This window comes from Nerophis lumbriciformis, linkage group LG19 (assembly GCF_033978685.3).
Source record: "Nerophis lumbriciformis linkage group LG19, RoL_Nlum_v2.1, whole genome shotgun sequence".
Taxonomy (NCBI): domain Eukaryota; kingdom Metazoa; phylum Chordata; class Actinopteri; order Syngnathiformes; family Syngnathidae; genus Nerophis; species Nerophis lumbriciformis.
The window spans coordinates 37060311-37086624 of NC_084566.2; the positions used below are offsets into that span (position 1 = coordinate 37060311).

General features: G+C 41.4%; 1 protein-coding gene across 2 annotated transcripts in view; it reads right to left on the reverse strand.

Annotated features, from left to right (window-relative positions):
• Positions 1–434: 434 nt before the first annotated feature.
• The window catches only part of ranbp3b (RAN binding protein 3b), a 44321-nt gene continuing 18441 nt past the window's right edge, over positions 435–26314 (reverse strand). The window contains exons 2-18 of one of the 2 annotated variants that reach the window (XM_061978819.2): positions 24063–24118; positions 23697–23733; positions 21708–21785; positions 21555–21626; positions 21135–21200; positions 20921–21013; positions 20707–20819; positions 20501–20614; positions 20290–20384; positions 14477–14590; positions 11213–11288; positions 11013–11109; positions 9348–9472; positions 9149–9269; positions 6642–6784; positions 1731–1923; positions 435–1640 (exon numbers count right to left, since the gene is read on the reverse strand). In XM_061978819.2, coding sequence (XP_061834803.1) covers positions 1597–1640; positions 1731–1923; positions 6642–6784; positions 9149–9269; positions 9348–9472; positions 11013–11109; positions 11213–11288; positions 14477–14590; positions 20290–20384; positions 20501–20614; positions 20707–20819; positions 20921–21013; positions 21135–21200; positions 21555–21626; positions 21708–21785; positions 23697–23733; positions 24063–24118 — 1637 coding nt within the window. In that variant the 3' untranslated portion in view covers positions 435–1596. The remainder of the gene's footprint in view (positions 1641–1730; positions 1924–6641; positions 6785–9148; positions 9270–9347; positions 9473–11012; positions 11110–11212; positions 11289–14476; positions 14591–20289; positions 20385–20500; positions 20615–20706; positions 20820–20920; positions 21014–21134; positions 21201–21554; positions 21627–21707; positions 21786–23696; positions 23734–24062; positions 24119–26314) is intronic. The other variant, XM_061978821.2, reaches the window with a different exon arrangement.

Sequence of the window (26314 nt, forward strand, 5' to 3'; positions counted from 1 at the left end):
TGCAGTGAATGTATTATTTGATATTAAAGCATCATTTTCTGTCCATGATTAAGGCTTCAGCAAATACCTGGGACAGAAGGGAGGGGTATCTCATTCAGGTGGTTCAGTCTCAACATGACCCATAGACCTTGCGGCTGTCATCGTACAGTATCCTCAGGGAAGACGTAAGTGGAAATAGTCAGCGTCAAAGCACTTTGTGTAGCATGAAGGTCAAGTAAAACAAGTGAAAGCTCACTTACCATTTTTTCCTTCAATCGGCTCACGCCTCGGTTGCTTAGTCAGTGGTTGCTACGGTGACCCAAGGTGACGGCTACACCTGCATGGCGCTGCAAAAATAGCCTAGCACAGCTGAAAACGTGAAAGGCAGACACTTGTTATTCGTCATGTAATCAGAACAGTCACTGAGGTTATTAAGTCACACTTTGAAAACAACATTTATGGCAGAGGTTTATTTTGTAAAGGAGAGAGAAGGGTGTGAGGGGGAACGCTGGAAGAGGAGGGCGTGAGGGAAGGGGGCAATGGTGCGCCACTAAATGATATATTCAAAAATGTACATGACTTTCAAAAGGGTATTAACAGTCATCACTCCAATGTTTCCACACACACAATGTCAATGCAACATATTTTCCAAATGTAAATAAAAATGTGTTTTCAAACAGTACGACAAAAAAAAAAATCAAAGCCCTGGGATGTTCAACGAAATAAAAATGTTTACATGCAAGATGAAGACTGACAAGTTGAAAGCACAAAAAGAAAAAAGAAAAAACTGTGCGGGTCATCTGAAACTTCCTAAAAGTTGTCACATTGACTCACATTAACAGAATGTGCATTGTTTCAGTCCTTTATTCACTAGAATATAGATTAATATGAAATGAAAGAAACTGCTATTAATGACAAGTTGAGCGGTCTCTTCTAGCCGTTACAAATAGCACAAATATGTCGCGATGCCAGATGATGGCTAAAAAAAATAAATTACAGTTGCCAAAACCTAACGCACCAACCGAGTTGGGATGTTTAGGGCATGAGGGGTGGGCAGTTAGGGTCGGAATCGATGCTGGGAACAGCGGACGATGACTGGTCAAATACAACACGTGATGAAGCCCCTTTTTGATGTGTGGCCTCCAGAGGAGCGGCTGTACAGTGAGTAGAAAGGTCCCAAAGTAGAAACTGCAGTCTTAACATGTGTCGTACTTTAAAATGTAGAGGAAAACAGCCTTATGCTCATCAATATGATGAGCAGAAAGTCCCAAACCAAAGCTTTGAAGTCTTTATTTTTGCTATTTGGGGGGAAAAAACGGGAAAACGTCAAAGGAAAAACCACCAAACAAGGAGGAGTGGAGCAAACGACTCCAACGATGACGCAGATGGCAGCAAAGATGAACTGCACAGGTTGGGAGGGGGTGACAACACTCCGACACTTGGGGGCGGGGGGTGCGGTGGTTGGAGAGGGGAGATGTTATTTCCTGGAGCTAGACTTCTAATATCCAAAAGTACTGGTCTGAGAGACCACATTGGTCAAGGGATGTCCGTAGAGATGACTGCGGCAAAAAAATGCCTCCAAAGCAGCATCTGTGCAGGCTGTCCCACAGGGTGGCGCTATGTGCTTCCCGCAGCCTGGTTCTCTCCTCCTTCTGAGTTTGCTGCGGATGGACAAAGATGGCGGCATAGTTTAGGAGAAGCACTAACTAACCGGTTGGCACAATGGTGAAAACAAAAGTAGAAGCACTGACTTGCAGCAACGGTTGATGCAGCTGCCGAAGCGGAGGCGTTCTCCTCGTCGCTGTCCTCCTCGTTGGACTGCGGCACTTCGGCCTCGGGGATGGTTGTAGTGGGGGGTTCGGGCTCCTGGTCCGCCCGGCTCTTGAGGGCCACAATCCGGTAATGCAATGCTGCCGCCAGCTGACCAATGTCTTTAGAGCTCCCCTGAGGACCACAGACAGGGATGGCTTTTACATACACAACTGTCCACTAACATCTGGTATAACGAGTATTCCAAATGGCATTCTACCATTTAAGTAAGTACCGTATTTTTCTGACTATAAGTCGCTCCGGAGTATAAGTTGCACCGGTCGAAAATGCATAATAAAGAAGGAAAAAAACATATATAAGTCGCATTTTTTGGGGAAATGTATTTGATAAAAGCCAACACCAAGAATAGACATTTGAAAGGCAATTTAAAATAAATAACGAATAGTGAACAACAGGCTGAATAAGTGTACGTTATATGAGGCATAAATAACCAACTGGTATGTTAACGTAACATATTATGGTAAGAGTCATTCAAATAACTAACATATAGAACATGCTATACGTTTACCAAACTGTCACTCCTAATCGCTAAATCCCATGAAATCTTATACGTCTAGTCCAGGGGTCGGCAACCCGCGGCTCTAGAGCCGCATGCGGCTCTTTAGCGCCGCCCTAGTGGCTCTCTGGAGCTTTTTCAAAAATGTATGAAAAATGGAAAAAGATGAGGGGAAAACAATCTATTTTTTGTTTTAATATGGTTTCTGTAGGAGGACAAACATGACACAAACCTCCCTAATTGTTATAAAGCACACTGTTTATATTAAACATGGTTCACTGATTCGAGTATTTGGCGAGCGCCGTTTTGTCCTACTAATTTTGGCGGTCCTTGAACTCACCGTAGTTTGTTTACATGTATAACTTTCTAGGACGTGTTTTATGCCACTTTTTTTTTTCTGTCTCATTTTGTCTACCAAACTTTTAAGGTTGTGCATGAAAGGTGCGTTTTGTTGATGTTATTGACTTGTGTGGAGTGCTAATCAGACATATTTGGTCACTGCATGACTGCAAGCTAATCGATGCTAACATGCTATTTAGGCTAGCTATATGTACATATTGCATCATAATGCCTCATTTGTAGCTATATTTGAAGTCATTTAGTTTCCTTTAAGTCCTCTTAATTCAATTTATATCTCATGAAACACTATGTATTATGGCTTTTAATTTTTTGCGGCTCCAGACACATTTTTTTTTGTATTTTTGGTCCAATATGGCTCTTTCAACATTTTGGGTTGCCGACCCCTGGTCTAGTCTCTTACGTGAATGAGCTAAATATTATTATTTGATATTTTACGGTAATGTGTTAATCATTTCACACAAAAGTCGCTCCTGAGTATAAGTCGCACCCCCGGCCAAACTATGAAAACAACTGCGACTTATAGTCCGAAAAATACGGTATACATTTTGAGTAAGGGTGCTCCAATTAAGGTTTTATGCTGCCGATTCTGACCATCCGTGAGTGAGATTGGCCGATACAGATGAACTTGTGTTTTTCACTGTATCATGTTGGTATACATGTATCTATTTTAACATGTTATTTATTGATTACATTGTATTTCAACTGCGCCTAACAGCAGAGTCAGCAATATGTATGTCATGCTCTCTTGTTTGATGACAATAAACACTAAATACAACAAAAAACCACTAGGCCATTTACTCAGTGGCCTAGTGGTTCGAGTGTCCGCTCTGAGGTTGTGAGTTCAGGAAATTTCCATTGATATGAATGGGACATTTTTCAAAGTTCCACAATTCCCAACGTTTTCATTCGATTCATACCATTAAAACTTTAACATATACAGCCTGTTCGGGAATTGTGTGCTCTCCCGGATTTTCCAAAATTCTCAGTTATCGGGGACATTTTCCCCCATTCAAAACGAATGCCCCCATTTTTCAACCGATTCAAACCATTCCACCTTCCACACATTCAACTTATCCTGGACATTCAAACAACAATGTTTCCACGTTCATCAAATTTCCAGGAATTCTCGGTTTTCCCAACCCTAGTTCCAACCTTTTTTCGTTCGACTACTCCTTTCATATTTTTCAACCGTTTCGTCAAAACATTCATCTTCGTCAGGAGAAAATAAGTTGATTTCTAAACTAATTTCTAAAATTCCCGGTTTTCCTGAATATCCAGGAATTCCGTAATACAATTTCTCAATAAATACAACATAATACTTCAACATTTCATGACTGATTTAAACAATTCCAACACCAACCAATTCAGTTCATTCATGCTATTTATCATTTTCTAAAAACAAAATCTAACTTTTTTGTATAGCACATTTCATACACATAAAATGTACTTAAGTGATATAGAAACATTTTACAAACAGTGCCGCCCACCACCATTATACAAATACAGTGGCTTGCACTGTATTTGCGCACATTACAACTACAAAAAAATAGGTTTTAGTGGATTTATATGTGACAGACCAACACAAAGAAGTATAGAATTGTGAATTTGAAAGAAAATAATACATGATTCAAAACAATTTATACAAATAAACTGAAAAGTGTGGTGTACCAAAGTATTCAGCCCTTTTTCTCTGAGTGCAACCAATTGCCTTCACAAATTGCCTGCTGATTGCTACTGACTTAATACTGTCCACCTGTGTGTAATCGTATTTCAGTACAAATACAGCTGCTATGTAACGGCCTCAGAGGTTGGTTAAGAGAATAATGAGGTGCAAACGGCATCTATACGTCCAAGGAACACACCAGACAGGTCAGGGATAAAGTTGTGGAGACGTTTAAAGCAGGCTTAGGCTATAAAAAGATTTCCCAAGCGTTGATCATCTCACAGAGCACTGTTCAATTCCTCATCCAGAAATGGAAAGAGTATGGCACAACTGTAAACCTACCAAGACAAAGCCGTCCACCTAAACTTACAGGTCGAAAAAGAGAGCACTGATTAGAGATACAGCCAAGAGGCACATGTTGACTCTAGACCAACTGCAGAGACCAACTGGGGGGAATTTGTCCACAGGACAACAATTAGTCATGCGCTGCACAATTGTTGTCTTTATGGAAGAGTGAACAAAACCATTGCTAAAAAAAAAGAAAAAAAAAAGTGAAGTTTGCCAGAAGACATGTTGGGGACAGAGCAAACGTGGAAAAATGTGCTTTGTCAGACCAGACCAAAATTGAATGTTAGCCAAAATGCTAAAGGCTATGTGTGGCAGAGAACCAACACTGCACATCACTCTGCACACACCATTCCCACTGTCAGATTTCGGTGGTGGCAGCATCATGCTCTGGGGGTGCTTCTCTTGAGCATGGACAGGGAAGACAGTCAGAGTTGATGCAAAGATGGATGGAGCCAAATAAAGGGCAATCTTGGAAGAAAACCTGTTGGTGTCTGCCAAAGACTTGATACTTGGGTGGGGGTTCACCTAACAGTAGGACAATGCCTCTAAACATAAAGCCAGGGCAACAATGGAATGGTTTAAAACAAAACATATGTGCTAGAACAGTGTTTAACCATATGCCCATTGTTGAGCAGTGAGCGCCCCCTAGAGCCCAAAAATATCTGTTTTGCAGCTGTGATCTGTGTGGGCTGCAGCTATAATACACTTTTCCACCACTTATGGCATTAATTGCAATATCAAACAATGAGAAGATTGGTGCTAAAGTCACAGATAAGTTTTTTTAAGTGCTAATATTATGACTAAAGTGGTAAATGGGTTATACTTGCATAGCGCTTTTCTACTTTCAAGGTACTCGAAGCGCTTTGACACTATTTTTAACCCATTCACACACTGATGGCGGGAGCTGCCATGCTAGACCCTAACCACGACCCATCAGGAGCAAGGATGAAGTGTCTTGCTCAAGGACGCAACGGACCCGACGAGGATGGTGGAAACCGGGGATTGAACCAGGAAACACCTAAATGGGAATACCGGTATATGAACATCCCAGCAGTCTGCATTCTAATAACAACAGACCTTGCACAATAAGTGATGGCTTTCAAAGTCTGCAGTGAGCAGAAATAAGTGATTTAAAAAAAAGCAAGCGTTTCTGAAATGAATGCGCCGCATAAGCTTAAAATGATCAAAATACATATATATTAAATGTTATTATAAATGTGCCTGATACTACATTCCATGTAAACTTACATCATGTATATAAAACCCTAATTGAGGCTCTCATAAGCTCCATTTAAGTAGACTCTTGATCAAATGTATTTAATATTTAGAACGCATTAAAAAAACATCCGTCGTCGTGTCTTTCATAATGATTGTGAACGATAGGCACAATTCCCAATAAAGTGCAGTTTCCCTTTAAGAGATACAGTATCTGAAGCATTAACGGCTTCTCGTAAGTGTGTGATTTTTTTTTATTGATATTCTGATATCATAGTTTGGTGAAAAACCTCAGAAATGTACTGAATATGATGATTACAACTACTAGTAAATCATTTATCCTGTCGCCAGTACAATTAATGAACATTTCTGTCCACAAAACATCAGTACCGTATTTTTCGGACTAAAAGGCGCACTTCAAGTATTTTCATTTCAAAAATCAACAGTGCGCATTATAACCCGGAGCGCTTAATGTACGGATTAATTCTGATTGTGCTCACCGACCTCCAAGCAATTTTATTAGGTACGGTAAATGGATTGGTGTGACCAGTAAATGACAGTCGCACATAAGAGATACATGTGGATTACAAGTTGACGACTGTTAAATAAATGATACTTGAAAAGCAAGCCCAAAACTTTGATGTTTCATTGAGAATAGAGAACATTACGCACAGCGCTCAAAAATCTGTCAAGATGTTTTAGTACGACTTTGGTTAGCTGCAAAGCCGGTAAGTGTTTAGTAAAACATACCACTATTAGAAAGACCTTGACCCCCTGGTCCTCTGTGTCCATGGCAGTGATCCGTACGCTTTTGTCGCTGGCCTTGTCCACCTGCATCTGTGGCCATAGCTTAGTGTTGAGGATCAACCGGAGGCTGCCCTGCGTTCTCATCACTGATGGAGGCAAAACGAACACAGGGTTGAACCATCATTTCATTTCATTTTTATTTATCTCCTTCATTGATGTGGATCTTTGATCGATAGACAATTATACCACAATTATTCAATTGTACATTTACACACCAATGCCTGAGAAGGAGCAGGATGAAGAAAAATCTTATATTTTCCTGCCCCCTTCAACATAATACATAGTCTTACTTAAAGGGGAACATTATCACCAGACCTATGTAAGCGTCAATATAAATACCTTGATGTTGCAGAAAAAAGACCATATATTTTTTTAACCGATTTCCGAACTCTAAATGGGTGAATTTTGGCGGATTAAACGCCTTTCTATTATTCGCTCTCGGAGCGATGACGTCACATCGTGACGTCACATCGTGACGTCACATCGGGAAGCAATCCGCCATTTTCTCAAACACCGAGTCAAATCAGCTCTGTTATTTTCCGTTTTTTCGACTGTTTTCCGTACCTTGGAGACATCATGCCTCGTCGGTGTGTTGTCGGAGGGTGTAACAACACGAACAGGGACGGATTCAAGTTGCACCAGTGGCCCAAAGATGCAAAAGTGGCAAGAAATTGGACGTTTGTTCCGCACACTTTACCGACGAAAGCTATGCTACGACAGAGATGGCAAGAATGTGTGGATATCCTGCGACACTCAAAGCAGATGCATTTCCAACCATAAAGTCAAAGAAATCTGCCGCCAGACCCCCATCGAATCTGCCGGAGTGTGTGAGCAATTCAGGGACAAAGGACCTCGGTAGCACGCCAAGCAATGGCGGCAGTTTGTTCCCGCAGACGAGCGAGCTAAACCCCCTGGATGTCTTGGCTCACACCGTCCCTTATGCCACCGAAGATGATCAAGAGAAGAATATCAACCCTAGCTTCCCTGGCCTGCTGACATCAACTCCAAAACTGGACAGATCAGCTTTCAGGAAAAGAGAGCGATTGAGGGTATGTCTACAGAATATATTAATTGATGAAAATTGGCTGTCTGCACTCTCAAAGTGCATGTTGTTGCCAAATGTATTTCATATGCTGTAAACCTAGTTCATAGTTGTTAGTTTCCTTTAATGCCAAACAAACACATACCAATCGTTGGTTAGAAGGTGATCGCCGAATTCGTCCTCGCTTTCTCCCGTGTCGCTGGCTGTCATGTCGTTTTCGTCGGTTTCGCTTGCATACGGTTCAAACCGATATGGCTCAATAGCTTCAGTTTCTTCTTCAATTTCGTTTTCGCTACCTGCCTCCACACTACAACCATCCGTTTCAATACATGCGTAATCTGTTGAATCGCTTAAGCCGCTGAAATCCGAGTCTGAATCCGAGCTAATGTCGCTATAACTTGCTGTTCTATGCGCCATGTTTGTTTGTGTTGGCATCACTATGTGACGTCACAGGAAAATGGACAGGTGTATATAACGATGGTTAAAATCAGGCACTTTGAAGCTTTTTTTAGGGATATTGCATGATGGGTAAAATTTTGAAAAAAACTTTGAAAAATAAAATAAGCCACTGGGAACTGATTTTTAATGGTTTTAACCCTTCTGAAATTGTGATAATGTTCCCCTTTAATAGATATCATACAAACCAAACAAATACATCCAAATATAATGAAAACAAACAAAAAACACACAAAAAAACACAACAAGTGCAAAACTTCATGAAGTACAAACTGAACAAAAAAAGTAATATACACCTCACGGGATGATACAAAACAAATACAAAACCAGACAAAAAAATAAGTAAAATAATAAATATAAAGCAAAATGTAAACACTTATGGCTGTCCATATGATCTTATTGTTCTGTCTTTATATATTTTTTTCCAATTGGAATATATTTGTACAGTCTTTTATCTCATTGTAAAGATAATTCCATAGTTTAACCCCCACCACTGATATACACATTTGTTTTAAAGTTGTCCTTGAATACTGATGTTTGAAATGACCTTTTCTTCTATGCTCTGTATTCTCAGAAGTGATGACAAACATTTTTTGTAAATTTGCTGGTACCGTAATGTTTTACTTTTAGCCTAAAACATAACACATAATGTCTGTAACTTTACTAGCTCGTGTAGTTTCAATAAACCAGAATTAATAAATAATATGTTCTAAGTAATCTACTTTATGAATAATCCTTATAGCTCTTTTCTGTAGTTGATACAATGCCTTTATGTTACTCTTATATGTGTTCCCCCACACTTCCACACAGTAGCTGATATATGGCAATATAAGTGCACTTACTCGACTAACACTGATTCAATCATCAGTGTAAGTATGTATTTTAGTGTCTCGTGAGGATTGTGTTGAAGCAAACGTCTGAAAAAATGCCATAAATGATTGTGCGCCTTTACCTAGACGCGACTGTAGCATGCCGTCTTCCGTCGACGCCATGTCGTTGAGCCTTAGCAGACCCCGACCTCTCTCTATCCACGACTGAGCAGTCTTCTCAAAGACGTACAGCTTACATTGCATCTGAAGCAAAAGACAAACGAATGTTTCTGTTTACGTCTTTTGTCGGCCTCCAGACTATGAACAAATACTCTACAGTACCTGTAAAACGTTGCTTTCCGATTCTTCTCCGGTTTTTACTTCCACTTCTTCTAAGACGCACTTCTTGGCTGTGGCTTTGGTGTAGGCTGCTGCAGACTCCTCCAAAGACTCCAACACGCTGTTTACTAAAGAGCGAGAGTGCAGATAAGTCAGTTTTTGCAGTGGATCATTTTAACAGCTATTACCAACCGCTCAGTGGCAAAAATGTGAGCTATTGTGTTCGTGTGAGTGTGAAAGCAGCCTGAAGTGTACAGTATAGGGCAGGGGTCGGCAACTCGCGGCTCCGGAGCCGCATGCGGCTCTTTGATCACTCTGATGTGGCTCAGCAACTTACTTGCTGAACCCCCCAATTTTCCCGTGAGACTTCCGGATTTTAGTGCCTCTCGCAGAAAACTCCCGGGATTAATATTCACCGATTTTCACCCTTATGGCTATAATAAGGGCGTGCCATGATGGTACAACATTTGGCGCCTTCTACAATCTGTATCAACAGCGTGCCAGCCCAACACTTGTTATACAATATACATCTTCTGCTTGCACACATACGTGACAGCAAGGCATACTTGGTTAACAGCCACACAGGTTACACTGACGGTGGTCATATAAAACAACTTTAACACTCTTACTAATAATGCGCCACACTTTGAACCAAAACCAAACAAGAATGACAAACACATTTCAGGAGAACATCTGCACCTTAACACAACATAAACACAACAGAACAAACACCCAGAATCCCATGCAGCCCTGACTCTTCCGGGCTACATTATACACCCCTGCTACCACCAAACCCCGCCCCCACCCCAACCCTGCTCCCTCACACATCAACCCCCCCCACCCCGCTCTCTGTGCGTCGGATGAGGTGGGCGGGGTGTATAATGTATCCCGGAAGAGTTAGGGCTGCATGGGATTCTGGGTATTTGTCCTGTTGTGTTTATGTTGTGTTACGGTGCAGATGTTCTCCCGAAATGTGTTTGTCATTCTTGTTTGGTGTGGGTTCACAGTGTGGCGCATTATTAGTAAGAGTGTTAAAGTTTTTTTTTATACCGCCACCGTCAGTGTGACCTGTGTGGTTGTTGACCAAGTATGCCTTGCTGTCACCTACGTGAGCAAGCGGAAGCCCCATACAACAGGTGGCTGATCAGGCACGCTGGCTGCTATATGCTGTACCATCACGGCACGCATGACGCTGACAAGCGCCATTCATTTAAAACCCGCGTGCCGCACCAGCTTTCAAATTCCACATAAAGGTGTGGGCAGCGTGTCTGAGACCCCTGGTTTATACATAGCACAAAGCAAAAAAAAAATTGTATGCAGTGTTATTTCATTTAAAATTTCAAAAAATGTTTGCGGCTCCCATTTTTTTCTATAATTTGTGAAACTGGTCAAAATGGCTCTTTGACTGGTAAAGGTTGCCGACCCCTGGTATAGGGGAACAGTAGGTCTTGGCTTGAGGACAGCAGCAGAAGACATGGAAATTCAGACTGGTTGCAGGACAGATTCCCTTGACGCTGTTTGTAAATTTAATTACCCCTCAAGGGACAGTCATTGAGTCTTCTTTTTTCACATGTACTTTGCTGACCAACAACTCTTCATTTTAAAGCTCTCATCTTCAAGCTAAGACATAAATTGTCCCTTATGAAAGGCATATTTCCGTGTGGTTACCCTTCTCTGGGGCGCTCTCTTGCGAAGGGGTTTCTGAAGCGGGGGCGGCTAATATGTCTTTACTGTCTTCGCTGGAGGTCTCGCCCTTGGGAGGACTCTGTGGGAGAGAAAGAACGGCACAGAGACATGGGAATTTGCTCGAAGGCGGGATCATTGTCCAACATAGCAAACTAGGCAAATAAAGAGATGTCCGCACTCACCAAAACGCGTTCAGACATGTTCTGCCCAAAAACAAATTTCGCCCCGCTGTCTGTACTGTTTGTGGCATTTTTTGAACTGGGAAGACAGAATAGGAAAAAACAAATGAAAAAGGATGCACAATGTTTTTTTGTCCCCAAGCAGATACCGATAACTTCCTGCTTCTTAGGACCGATACGAATGATTTTCATTATTTTTAAATGCAGATTTAAGTGTATTTTGTGCACATCTGGGAGGTAAAAAGGACTAAAACATTGATGGATTTGACAAACTCTTTCTGACCAAAGCCAGTATCTCCAACAATGGTAAAAGGCTGGTTGTTCAGCGCCATCATATCCATAATTAAATCACAGATCGCTTTAGCCCACGTGTTGTCTCTGGCTAACTTTTACTACTTCCAATCCCTCACAGCCATAGGCTGCCGTTGGTAGAGCGTCTTTGGCAGTAGGCATCTTTGTAGGTTTTCAAAACTTTGTTGTAGCAATACTGGCCTTTCAGGTGGCTGACAAGGTTTGATGTGTTGAAGCACAATGTTTTTCCCCCGCCTTGCAGAACGTTTGCGGAAGAAATAGCACAACAAGTATCTTCCTCTGAAACAGAGAAGGAGTCTTACGCAATGAATGCTATGTTTGTTTTCAATGAGCTCAGGGGACATTCTGGGCAGGGTTTACAGCACGACATGTTGGCCCCAGCCTACCGTCGTCTGGTGAAACGGTCCAGACCCACATTGAGGGGTGTCACTGTGTGGCCTAGTAATGTAGCCTCTGTGCTCCAGGATTGCTTTCAGTGCACAAGCAGATGTCCAAAGCAGATGGAGAAGAAAAACCTGGAGGAATACACCTCATCTCTCCTGGGTTTCATCTCAAACTGTGCTGATAATGTCTCCACCCCAAAGACAATCCCTGTCTGCCCGGACCAGAAGCCCTGGTTGGATGCAGAGGTGAGAGTACTGCTGAAGGCTAGGAATGCTGCTTTCAGGGTGGGAAAAGCATCAGCACTCAGAGCAGCAAGAAGATAGCTAGACACTGTCGGAGGCAGATATTTACATATATCCGAATTTAAGTGTTACTTCTTTTATTTCATAATCATATTACAAAACAGCTAGTGTTTTTCTTCCAATTGTGGTCTTTTGGTTGTCTGCAAAAAACTGTGTGCTTAACCTTGAGTGAGGAATGTAAGAAAGAGAGATAATGGGCATGTGTTTTGGCTGGAGGGACAAGACTGCGAGGGTGGGAGGAAGAGAGACTTAAGAGGGGGGCAGACCATCTTGGCGGCGCGATTGAATGTTCTATGCTGGACTGGTCTCAATGTATATGCAAAGCTTTGCAAATATATTACAAAACACCTATTCTGTCTCTGGTGGTTTTTCTACTCAGCTTTAAGTGTCGTAAAGAGCTTGGGAGCGACTTGTGACTTGAATTCCCTGGGAGGAACAACTGGTCCAAACGCAACAACACCAAAAAGGGCTTAAGTCTCCAATGCAGAAAAGAACCAGAGTGACTTCACCTTTAATGACCCTCGGAGCTAGTGGAAATGCATCAAGTGCATTACTAAATGCAACACAAAGAGTGCACAATGCCCAAAGGGCCCTTACCTGTTGGATGCCTAGAAGGGTAACAACTGCAATTTTTTGGGGAATTTTTGAAATCGTTCACAACCATTGTGAGAAACAAGAGAACACAGCTTTTTTTTTTAATTCAATTTAAAAGATGATTAAAAACACTCGCAAGATGTTGCTAATGGAAGTCACCGTTGTAGCCTTCAAAGCCCTCTAAAACAACTTCAAAACCCTCCATCAATGTTAATATATAGATGCTGCAAGTATATATATAATACAGTATCAGACACATTCATAACAATATGTGCAATATTTACCGTATTATGGTAATTTTAAGCAATACCGGAACTTCTTTCTTCGGCACATTTATTTCCGTTTCCATAGCACCGCATTTCTGACTTCCGGCAACAAAGGCGAACATGTTCTAATGATGGCAGACTTGGTAACAGACAACGAAGATGACTATTTTTGGACAAATGAGGATTTAAAACCTTATCTTTTTGAAGTTGAATATACGAAGGATGAACTAAGGAAAGCGAGCAGGGAGGAAAGGCAACACGCTGGAGCAGACGGAAGCCGAGGGAGTGAGGTCGGTGTGACTTGGTTACGCTTGGTTAGCCACGCTACACCGAAATTATGGTGTGCTTACCTTAATCAACTAGAAACATCCCCGGCCAGTTTGACCAAACAGACAACTAACTGTCAGTCGAGGGAGTCACTTTAATATTATTCATGATATGTGCAGAACCTCACCGTACAATACAGTACATACACTGTCGAGCTAATACTTTACAGATATTGTAATGACTGTTCTTGTTTTTCAGTCAGTACAGATTGTTGTCCTATCACATTGTTGTGAAGTGAATTATATTTATGTAGTGCTTTTCTCGAGTGACTCAAAGTGCTTTACATAGTGACATCCAATATCTAAGTTACATTTAAACCAGTGTAGGCGGCACTGGGAGCAGGTGGGTAAAGTACCTTACTCTACCAACCGAACCACGCCGCCGTGTTGTGCATTACAATTTAAAAGCTATTCAGTTGTTGACGCAGTTATTAGCTTCCGGCTAAAGCCGTAGCATAGCGATGTGTTCGTACGCTAACAAAACAGTTCCTCAGTGTTCACTCTTACAATATCAATGTTGCTATATCTTGGTTATTATACGGGTTACGGAACATAACTAAGTATTGATGGCGGTTTTTAAAAGCATTTTTAAAGTGATTCAGAGGGAGAATGCATTGCTCCCGTTAGCTGCATTGCTAGCCGGCTAGAATGAGCCAATTGCTACAAGTAAGAATGCAAAAAAATAAAAACCTTGTCTTCTTGTCTCTCATAAAGATTGTGAATGATAAGCAAAATTCAGAATAAGTGCAGTTCCCTTGTAAACGGTTCTACGCCCCCAGAGCAAGACTTACACCACAGCGTGATGGCACACCCTTTAGCGTAACCCCAACAAATGTCAGGAGGAGCCAGCAAAGAATCAACCCACACAAACCCGCAGGCCCAGACAATATTCCAGGCCGGGTACTGAGGGCCAGAGGTGCTAATGGACATTTAACATCTCACTACAACTATCCTCTTTTTCAAACTGCTTGAAGACAGCGTCCATCATTCCTATACCAAAGAGCTCCACAGTGACAGGTCTGAATGACTATGGGCTAGTAGTAGGTGTGCAACAGTACAGGTAACCCACAATATGGTCCTCACCTTGGGTTTTGGGCCATGGCTTTCGGTTGTTTCAGTATGTTTTTTGAGTGTAACAAACAACTTTTTTCCCCTCTCAAAGTTCTCTTCATGTTTCTTGTCCGCACAAACTGCATTCTGTAGTAAACAAAGTATCAGTAGTGTAATGTGATGGTCTTTTAAGTTGACAATTACTAAACACTTTCAAATGGTTAATTGTCTCTTATGCCTCGATTACTTGTATACACCAATTTTTCTCACTAGTGGTTTGGCTATTTCTAGCAAGCAATGACCCAAATTGTGGATTTTTTTAAAACTCAAGTAGCTTATGTTTAATGAAATTACAGAAAAATGCAGTTTGTATTTGAGGTAGTGTAAAACAATATGTTCCAACACAAAAAACATTTAATGATCACTTCAGGAATAAGACATTTATAATTTTATTTTCAATAAGACACCAGTTGGAAAGTATATTTGAACAAAAAGTGTCTTTACTACATACCACACCACAGTTGTTTTATAGCTGAGGAGTTTACTCAGGGAAAACACATACAAAGTGTGATTCTACAATATTTAGATATAAAAATTTAAAATTTTTTGTAATGAGCTTCGTAGGTAAGTTTATTCTCCCTGTCTAGACTAATAGTTCACTCACAGACATTCTGTGCTTGCTTGCCAGTCTTACTTCAGGGTAGAATTTCCCCACGCAACACAACTTCAGTTTCAGCAGTAAGACGCGGTCACTCGCGAGGTGCATTTGAATTAAGTCACTGCTCCTTCAAAATGTCATCTTTCAACTTCCATACTAGTGATGGCTACAATTGTTTTTTTTCTCCTGGGTTCCCTTTATGACGGGGAGAGGCACAATATTGTTTGGATAGATTTCCACTACCCTAAACAGGTGCGCTTGAGACCACACACACTAACACATATGCACAAGTATCGCAGTTCAAAAGGCGTACTGTACCGTGCAGCGCAGACTACCAAGCACTGTTGCATCCCAGCTAGTAGCCAACACTCACACATGATAGTCAAAGTGCTTTGAGAAGCTGGTCATGGGGTAGATTAAAGGGGAACTGCACTTTTTTGGGAATTTTGCCTATCGTTCACAATCATTATGAAAGACGGATGGATTTGTTATTGTTTTTTTATGCATTCTAAATATTAAATAAACGTAAATAAAAGTCTGCTTACAGCAGACTCAATGTTAGCTCTACTAATCCGCCCATAAAATCCGATAACCATTCAAAAAGCACCAAAAATACTTATTTTACAGTTTGTGACTTGAATATTAACCAAGTATTAGTGATATTGTTATTATAAGCGCTAACACAGAAACTATTTATAGCCGCGCCGTAATCACTTCCTGTGTGCCGATGTCTATCATCCAGTGGTCTGCTGCTTCCTCGCTTCCCTGCAAGTTTATTGTAGATCATAAATCACGCCCCTCACATAAAAAGTAGATGGCTGGTGATATAATCCGACAAGTTGGGGCACTTTGAGAGCCATTCAGGACCTGGAACTGGTGAGGACGACACAAAAAGAGCTTGTTGCCCCCCGCCATCCCACCCCGTTTCTTCGCATGGTAAGTGATGTTGTATTATGTTTGTTGGCTCTCAAAGTCTGCAGTGATTAATAACAAGTGATGAAAAAAAAGCTAATGTTGTGATGCGTTTTTTAAATTAATGCACCGCGTATGCTTAAAATAATCAAAATACATAAATATTAAATGTTATTATAAATGTGCTTGTTACCCTAACCACATATATACTTACATAATGTATATAAAACCCTATTGGAGGTGTTTGATGTTTTTTAAGAGCGCTACAGGCAGAATTGAAAAGCTCCCATAGGCTCCGTCGTAAGCAGACTTTTGATTTAATTGATTTAATATTTAGAATGCATTTTAAAAATCCATCCGTCGTCATGTTTCTCATAATGATTGTGAACAATAGGCAAAATTCCAAAAGAAGTGCAGTTCCCCTTTACGACCTCCAGTAATGTCACTGTGGACTTCCACCAATATGCCTGGAGAAACAACTGCTTCACTGATGATTCCATCTCATCAGTGGCCCACCAACCCGGAAGCCGAAGCTCCTATGTCCGCCTGCTTTTCTCCGACTTCACCTCCGCCTTCAACACCATCAATCCACAGACCCTGTTGAAGAATCTGGACATGCTAGGGGCGAGTCCATCATTGGGGAACTGAGTCCTGGACTTCTTGACCAACAGACCACAGACTGTCAGGATCCACAATACTGTCTCCTCTTCCATCACTCTCAGCACTGGCTTACCCTAAGCATGTGTGCTGAGCCCCCTCATCTCCACACTACTGACCTATGACTGCACTGCTAAACACCACAGCTGTCTTTTTGTGACGTTTGCAGATGACACAGCAGTAGTGGGACGCATCAGAAACACCACTGAGTCAGGAGTACAACAAAGATTTAGAACATACGGTGGATTGGTGAAAAAATTTGCGTCAATGTAAAGAAGAACGAGAAGAAGGTGGTGGACTCCAGGAAATTCATACGCCCCCTTCCTCTCTACACATTGGAGGAGCAGCTTTGGAAGGGGTCTACTCTAGAGCTTCAGGTACCTTGGGGTTCATCTATTCAGGGACCTCCCCTGGAGCCACAACACCCCATGTCTGCTCAAGAAGGCACACAAGCGGCTTTATTTCCTCGTGAAGCTACGGCACACTGGACAGGGAGCACCGTCCTTAGTAGCTTCTACAGATGGGTGGTGGAGAGCACCTCAGCACCAGCATAACAGCGTGGCACAGCAGCTGCACAGCTGAAGAGATGAAGGCACTGCAGAGGATGGTAAAAGCTGCTCAGACAATTGTGGGGCGCAGCCTTCCCGCCACCACAAACATCTTCATCCGCATATGCAGAAAGACGGCTCTCTGCATCACCAAGGATCCTTTCCACCCTGCGCAATACACTCTCTTTGATCGCCTCCCCCCAGGCAGGAAGTTGCGTAACATACGGAGTAGGACCACCAGGTACTACTTCCACTAGAAGGAACAGCTTCTTTCCAAAAGCTGTTTGACTACTAAACTTTGATAGTGCTCTCTAGTAATTGATACCAATCTCACAACTGAACTGGGCTTTTATTTGGTTTGCCATCATTGTTTTGACATTCTATTTGCACTACAGGATCACGATCTATTGTATTTTTTTCTATCTATTCTATTCTAGTCATAATATCTTCCTCTTAACTGATGCTATTTAGAAAATATTCTTTTTATATCCTATTTTATCTGTAAATGATGTACATATTATCATTCTTGTGGTTCTCACTGAGCTAAATCCGGGACCTTGGGTACTACACTTCATACCATCAACCATTTTCAGATCTCTCCAGAGGTGTTCAATGGGAATCAAGTCTAGGCTCTGGCTTGGTCACTCAGATACATTTACAGTGTTGTCCTGAAGCAATTCCTTTGATATCTTAACCGTGTGTCTGGGGTCATTGTCTTGCTGAAAAATGAAACGTCGCCCCAGTCTGAATTCAAAAGTGCTCTAAAGCAGGTTTTCAACCAGGATGTCTCTGTACATTACAACAGTCCTCTTTCCCTCTATTCTGACCAGTCTTCCATTCTTGCCGCTGCAAAACATCTCCACAGCGTGATGTTGCCACCACAATGCTACACTGAAAGGATGGTACTGGCCCTGTGAAAGAATTCAACCTTTGTCTCGTCAGACCAGAGAATTTAGTTTTTCATGGTCTGAGAGTCTTTCAGGTGCATTTTGGCAAACTTTTTACTTAGGAATGGCTTCCGTCTGGCCACTGACTGATGGATTGCTGCAGATATGGTTATCCTTCTGTAAGGTTCTCCCTTATTCACAGAGGAATGCTGTGGCTCTGACAGAGTGACCATCGGGTTTGTGGTCACCTCCCTGGCTTCATTCATAGTTTTGATGCCTTCAGTGACAATCTACAATGTAAGTAGTCATGAAAATAAAGAAAATGCATTGAATGAGGAGAAGGTGTGTCCAAACTTTTGGACTGTACTGTATATAATGTATGCATGCATGATATATATATATATATATATATATATATATATATATATATATATATATATATATAAATAATGTATGCATGCATGCTTTGGAGCCCCTGCCTCGAAAGAAAATAATGTTTTCCTTGGTGCCCTTCTAACATGCCTTGGTGCCCTAAAATATGAGCCCTCCTTTAAGGCAACACTTGCCTTGACCTTAAAAAGTTAAAATGCAAGGCTTGCAGTAGCATATAAAGTAGTTTGAAAAGCAACTACTTAAACGGCACATTGGAAGTGTCAGGATGTTGCCGCACCGTCTGCATTAAAACCAATAAAACTAAAGACAAGTTGCTGTTATTGAGTTGATATATCAACACTTTCTCTTCTCACTACATGCAGAGAATCCACACTGCCACAGCGAGACAGAAAGATGGCGCAACCAATCTTGGTAGTTGATACTGTTACATGATTGGCTGTTAGCACGTCCCTCCCATTGCTCAGTGACACCTACTGTTTCCATAGACCATAGAGCACATCGACTTAAGGCACACTGCAGATGAGCTATTTAGATCTATTTTCATACAAAAGGCGTATCGGATTGTAACGCGCATTAAAAGGGATCATATTATGACTTTTTTTCCACATTTAAAACATTTCCTAGTGTTCTACATAACATGTAATGGTGGTTCTTTGGTCAAAATGTTGCATAGATTGTGTTTGACAGACCATCTTCAAGCAGCTTTCTGGCGTCTCTTCAGAATGAGCCGTTTGGCGGTGTTATTTACATGGCTCCACTTCGACAAAGTCTTCTCCCATCCATCTTTGTTGTACCGTTAGTTTTAAGCACTTCCATAGTGAGTTTACTGACGGATATAAGTTACAACTGTACGCTACTTTATATTACAAACGGCAACAGCGGAGGATGGATGCCCCACAACAAGAGGATAGAGAAAAATAAGCTTATTGACTTCAATGGCGGACACGCGCAAATCTTTAGTAGGACTTATACAGATCCCAAATACACAACAGCGGGATTCAATAGGTAAGAAAAGTTGGTTTTGCAATTTTGCAGATAATGTCTCCTAACAGGTGCCATTTTGGGGTCCTTATACACACACCATAATAATACCCATATGTCGAAGCACCGTACGTCTGACAACAGTAGCCGTAATGCACCAACAAGCCATAAAGTGGTGCGGCTTTGGAGCTTACCAAAGTCGTACTAAAACATTTTGACAAATATTTGAGCGCCGCGTGTAATGTTCTATATTCTCAATTGAAAAATCTACGTTTTGGGCTTGCCTGCTTACCTTTACTTGCTAGCGTCATTTATTGAACAAGGGGCGTCAAACCTGCACTCCACGCGTATGTCTTATGACTGCCATCTACTGGTCACACTTATCATTACACTATGTGCTAAATAAAATTGCTTCGAGGTCGGTAAGCACAAACAGAAATATTACGTACATAAGGCATACTGTTGATTTTTGTGAAAATTTAAGGATTTTAAATGCGCTTAAGAGTCCAAAAAATACGATATAAATTTAATTCACTGATGCATTTCTGTTGTGAAAAAAACAAGAATGAAATTAGCCGAAATCAATGTCAAAATGCCAAATATCGGCGACGATAATCGGGCCGGCCAATAATCGGTCAAAGCCATCTATATATCTATCATATCCTTTTCTAGATATGTATCAAATCGTCCATTACAAAGAGATGTACTACCCTACTTTAATTCTTCATATCGGCCTGATAATTATCTGTCCCATATTTATTGTGCCAATCAAAAGCAAGAGGCCATACAGAAATATAGCTGTTATATTACCTTGGTGTAGAGATGTACTGTAGGAAATAATTTGTGCCTTCCAAGTCCAGTGGAACATTGTCCTTTGACTTCTCTTCTGTACTGTTCTGGTCCAGCTGGAAAGTAAACATGAATCACGCATCACATCTTTACAAATCCATGTTTGAGGAAGTTGACACGCAAAGATTAGCAGCGATTGAAAAAAGAGGAACCTCGACCGCTGGGAACTGACCTTAGCTCTGTCTTTGATGTTTTGACCAAACACAAAAGAACTTGCTACATCTCCCTCCTTCTCGCTGTCTCCTTCATCTTTACCGCTTGGATCATCTTCCTCGTTTTCATGTTGCTAAAATTGACAGGTAGGAAACAAAACAAATGTCTATCTTGTCCAACCTGGACATGCATTATGCAAGGGGTGTTGTGATCATTCCCAGTTACCAGTGACTTGGTCGGGGTGGCTGAGTGCTCTGTGTTGTTAAGGAACAGGGACTGGGTGGATGGAGGGCCGTCCGACAACTGCTGCTTCACGCCATTAGTTCCACAAGTGGAGTCTAAACGCATGTACAGACAGAAAAAAAAAAATCACGGTAAAAAAGAAACAGTTAACGACGTTGCAGCATATTTGCGATACGAATCAAAGACAAAGACATACTAGACTCTATGTGTGATTTTGAGGGTGGTGCTTGAAGAACTGCAGGGCGGAGAACGCTGCGTTGCTGCTCTTTTGGTTTCTGACTCGGGACGCCTACAGGAACAAATGCACTGATTGGAGTTCTCTGACTGAGGTTTCCGTTCTTGTGGTAGAAACGCAAGCCGGATCAGGGTTTGTTTATGACCCGTACCGCTTGGCGGGAATGGGCACAAACCTGAACTGGGCGCCTGTCCGTGTATGAGAGTCGGCGGCTTTAGGCGGAACCCGACAGGCTTCTCCTCTGGCGATGTCCAAAGCAGGTGAAAGACAAAACATCTATGTGTTACACAACAACTGATGCTCCTTCCTGAGCCACTCAGCCAGTTGCCCTGGCAACGCTTATAGAGTCATTTATAAGATCCCTCTCAAGTCTAGTGAAAATGAGAGCCTTTATTTTAATTCTATTGGCCAACATAAGTCTTCAAGCATGGCGGTGACCCAGACAGAAAAGACACAAAAGAGACAAAATGACGATCACATTAGCAAACAATTGAAGCATGCAGGTATTACATTGTAGTCGTCTTAATGCAACATTTGTATAAGTGTCTTTCACCTCAGGAGTCTTTAAAATCGAAGAATTGTCTAGAAAGCTCACCTGGCTCAGAGTCAGAGTTCCCAGTGGGAGACTGGCAGAAACTTGGGGGCATGAATATATTGTTCTTGGGAGCTGCAAAGCAGTCAACAAGCCTTGCACTCAGTATACAGAGCAAGTCAGTGTAACACCAGCAAATCGACATAAAAGTGTTACCAGAATGTAAAGGTGGGAATGATGAAGTCCTCTCCCTTTTGACTGGAGGGAAATAGTTTGTTTCGTCCTTATCGGAATCTGAAAATCGACAAGCAAAGTATAATTATTGATGATATAACATGAATGGCAAGTAGGGGTGTAACATCTTAATCCTGGTTTGGTGTGTACTTTGGCTTTAGTTAGGTTCATTTTGGCTATAATACGAGAACAAAATCCAAAATATTTCGGATGCATAATAAATATTGAACAGTAAATTATGAAGAATCACGATGTTAAATAAACGATCAATAAATCTAATAACATTAAAAATTGCTTATTATAAAATAATAATAGTAATGGCTCTGCAATCATAATTTTTCCTGCCAATTTTTGTTACCTCGCCCACTGCCACAAAGATTGTGGATGACTGACAATAGGATACACTTCATTCATTTAATTCTGCTATTGAATAAACGTATTTAGGTGCTGAAAGCATGCAGAGTGCATTAACCCTCTTGCACCCTGTTTGAAAGTGAGAGACGAAAAAACAAGCACACGGACATAACAATTTATTGATTGCGGCAAAGTTATTGAGTTGATTTTGATTTACTGTTCGATTAGTGTATTATTGACTATGGTCCCGGGCCTAACAGTGAATTCCTAATCTAAATTAATCTTGATGGGGAAAGGTGGTTTGAGATACAAGTATTTTAGGTCGCGATCATTAACTTAATTTAAGAGTAATTTGAGATAAACGCCATCTCTCGCTTATTGTTATGCCTAAAGTTGCGAGCATAATTTGAGTGACGAGCATTTTTAGCACCGGTAGAAGTAATTTTTGTCACAGGAATATGCCGTTTGAGCAATAAAGAGTTAATATATTGTTACACGTTGCTGTTCCTGCTTTGTTCACACAAGAAACCAACATGTTTTGATTAGACAGTTGACGTCTGCTCAAAAGTCAACACAATCCTGCCCTCCATTCACCGTACCTGAAAAATGTTGTGTAAAGGAGAGAAAGCGAAACACCAAATCTTTGACACAAACTATAAAAAATGTGCTACCTGGTGAGTCAGGCACACCCTAGCATCAGTTCGCATCACACAAGCCGGAGCCAGGGGCGTGCAGCCTCAAAAGTCGAACATTTATCCATAAAAATATTGAGAAGCTGCAGATGCTGTGTTTGCCGTGTTTCAATTTGTTCTGTCTAGTCCTGAATCAACAAACTGGACGGTCGAGCATTACTTTTTGTTGGGGACGGCGTGGCGAGGTTGGGAGAGCGGCCGTGCCAGCAATCTGTGGGTTACTGGTTCAATCCCCACCTTCTACCATCCTAGTCACGTCCGTTGTGTCCTTGAGCAAGACACTTCACCCTTGCTCCTGATGGGCCTGGTTAGCGCCGTGCATGGCAGCTCCCGCCATCAGTGTGTGAATGTGTGTGTGTGTGTGTGAATGTGGAAATAGTGTCAGAGTGCTTTGAGTTCCTTAAAAAGGTAGAAAAGTGCTATACAAGTACAACCCATTTACCATTTACTTTTAGTACGCGGTCAACTCTGATTTTTCCGGTCCGTCACTCAAATGCGTCCGTGTGGAACATTAACAGCAATTTCCTATTTCCTATTGTAACACGATGGAGAAACAGCCCGTAGGTGACACCGAAAAAAGTCTGCTCTCCAAGGTAAATGCTAAACATTACATTATTCCATAAAACTACTGTAGTTGTTTGTAGTGCATGCTATTGTAATGTTTTGCATACAATATTTCTTATCTAAAAGTTTGTTTTTCTTTTTGAGAGGAATGTTATGGTAAAATTGTGGATTTTTGAGAGGGCCAAGCTCGGAATAAATATATTTCTGTTCATTTCAATGGGAGGGGCTGATTTAAGATACAAGAGTTTTAAGTTACGAGCTTGGTCGTGCAACACAATCTGCTCGTAAGTTGAGGTCCCATTGTGCATGTATCGTTACACCCCTACTGGCGAGACTGATCACATTCAGACATAACTTTTACCTTCTCCATCCTCTGCACTTGAGCCCTCTGCAGATCGCTGAGAGAAACACAATGTTTAGTTTGAAACCATTCCAAGGCGGGGATATCTTTAGAACAAACATCCAAACAAAACCTATCTTAAAAATATAGTGCATGTTGTCACAATCAAAATTTACAACACTGTATTTTCTCTCTCCTGGGGCGAAAAGGATGACAAAGTGAAATATGTGCTTGGGAAGTATTTTCATCGAGCCTTGTTTACAGTTCAGCCACTGGTGAGGAATGTGATAAGCACCTTCTTCAAAGCAAGCTTATTTTAGAGCAGGCAGAAATCTCAGAAATGAGTTATATATTTATTTGAAGACTAAGAAAAAGAAAACCACTCACCTTCTGAGTTTTGTCCTTTTGAAAAACAAACACCGGGGGCGTTATGGCAGGCTTGTCTGTGGGTAGAAAAAAATAACATAAAAAGAAAGGTTAGTCATCTGAGCGAAGAGCTGACCTGAACAATTGTGTGTTAGAAACACTGCATCGGTAGGGGTCAGCATACTCAAAACCAACAACTTCTTAAGACCGTAATTCAGAAAAATAGAGTCCACGTGTCAAATTAATGACACCTCACCACACGCATCTTTCTTCTTCTTTTTACATTTTACACTGCATTACTTCCTTTTACACTTGTGTGACAATGAACGTGTTGAAATGTAAGATAAGTGAGTGCTTCTGTAAAACAAAATCAGAAGGGGACGGCGTGGCGAAGTTGGTAGAGTGGCTGTGCCAGCAATTGGAGGGTTGCTGGTTACTAGGGTTCAATCCCCACCTTCTACCATCCTAGTCACGTCCGTTGTGTCCTTGGGCAAGACACTTCACCCCTTGCTCCTGATGGCTGCTGGTTAGCGCCTTGCATGACAGCTCCCGCCATCACTGTGTGAATGTGTGTGTGAATGGGTGAATGCGGAAATACTGTCAAAGCGCTTTGAGTACCTTGAAGGTAGAAAAGCGCTATACAAGTATAACCCATTTATCATTTATAATTAAAGCGTAAGCGTTTCATCGATTTTACGCTTTGATATCCAGCGGCTAACGTGTATTTACACTTGTATGACCGCTGAAAATGTTTCTAAAAATTATGAGGTAATGTGGCGACTTGTCGAGGGTGTAGCCCGCCTTCCGCCCGAATGCATCTGGGATATGCTGCAGCTGCCTGGAATGGACTTATGTAGGGATGAATTTCGAAAACGATTCTCCCGGTTGTTCGATAAGAAAAGAACCGATTCCATGGACTCGAATCCCTTTTTGAGAACCGGTTCCCGTTATCGAGGCCACTATAGTAAAGAAAAAGAGTTGGTTCTTTATTCGAATCCCTGGGAACGAATCCCGTCCCACAAGAGATGCCCTGTGGGATATCACAGGAAATGACGTAGCTCAGTCTAATGACTGAGCTACGTCATTTCCTGTGATGTCACACAAGCAGCAAAAATAATGGACCGGAAAAAACGCCTCAAGGCATGGCTTCATTTTACAAAAATATACAACGAGGAAACGGCAATATGCAATTATTGCCAGGCTTTGCTCTCATGTAAGGGGGGGAAGTACAACAAGCATGTTGAAACATTTTCAGGCTGCACATAACCTGAATGTTCGAGAACCGTGTCGTGTCTTCGACAAGTGGAGAAGCAGCGACAGAGATGACGAAGCGCGCCCCTCTTCCTCTGCTTCAAACTTGCAGCCCCAGTTCCAGTGATAGTTGCCGGTGAGTAACTAACGTTAACTGTTGCCGGTTAATTTACATATTTGCTCACTTGTAGCCTTTAGGCTAAAATAAGGTTACCTCTTATGTCAACCAGGACTGCAGTAATGTTAGCTAAAATAACGTTACCTAAGCATAGTCAGTGTCTAACGGTAACGTTAGCCTTTTTGTATGTGTCTGATAACGTTAACGTTATCTTGTAGCCTATACCACTCCAGAGTTTGCAGGTCTGTCTAATAAATAATACAAATGAAGGCAGGATTTTCCCTGCATGTATTTTTCTTAGGTGGCCCAATTAAAGGGGCACTAACAGTCAATATTTATTTATTTTATTTTATTTTTTTCTTAAAAAATATAAGTGAAGGCTGCCCAAAGTGAGTTTTTGTTAAACCAAGTATTGTGTGTTTTATTTTTGTCCATATACAACAACCTATCTGGATTCGATAAGAGAATCGATAAGGAATCGGTTCGATAAGAGGATTCGATAATGGCATCGAAATCAATAATTTCTTTACAAACATCATCCCTATTCATTAACGTACATTTTCAAGTCAGCGTTAAGAGAAAACGCCTTCACAAGAGCTCCTAGAGTGGCCAGAAAAAAAAATCACACTCAACTTCTTTTGGGACAGATGCACCTACCGTACTCAAATCTATTCGGTCAGCCATTGTGCGATGGCATTAACGTCATGTTTCTCTGACAACATTTGCACCATTGGGAGACTGCTGTGTCGTGTCAGATATGGCCGGATGAACCATTTGGCCATGTCAGTTTTCTTACAACTGATCCACTTGCATCAAAAAATACTGTCTGGTGAGATTTCTTTATGAAAGTCTTGTACACATGCATTTGTGTTAGACTCCACTAGTCCCAGAAAAAACTTGTCCA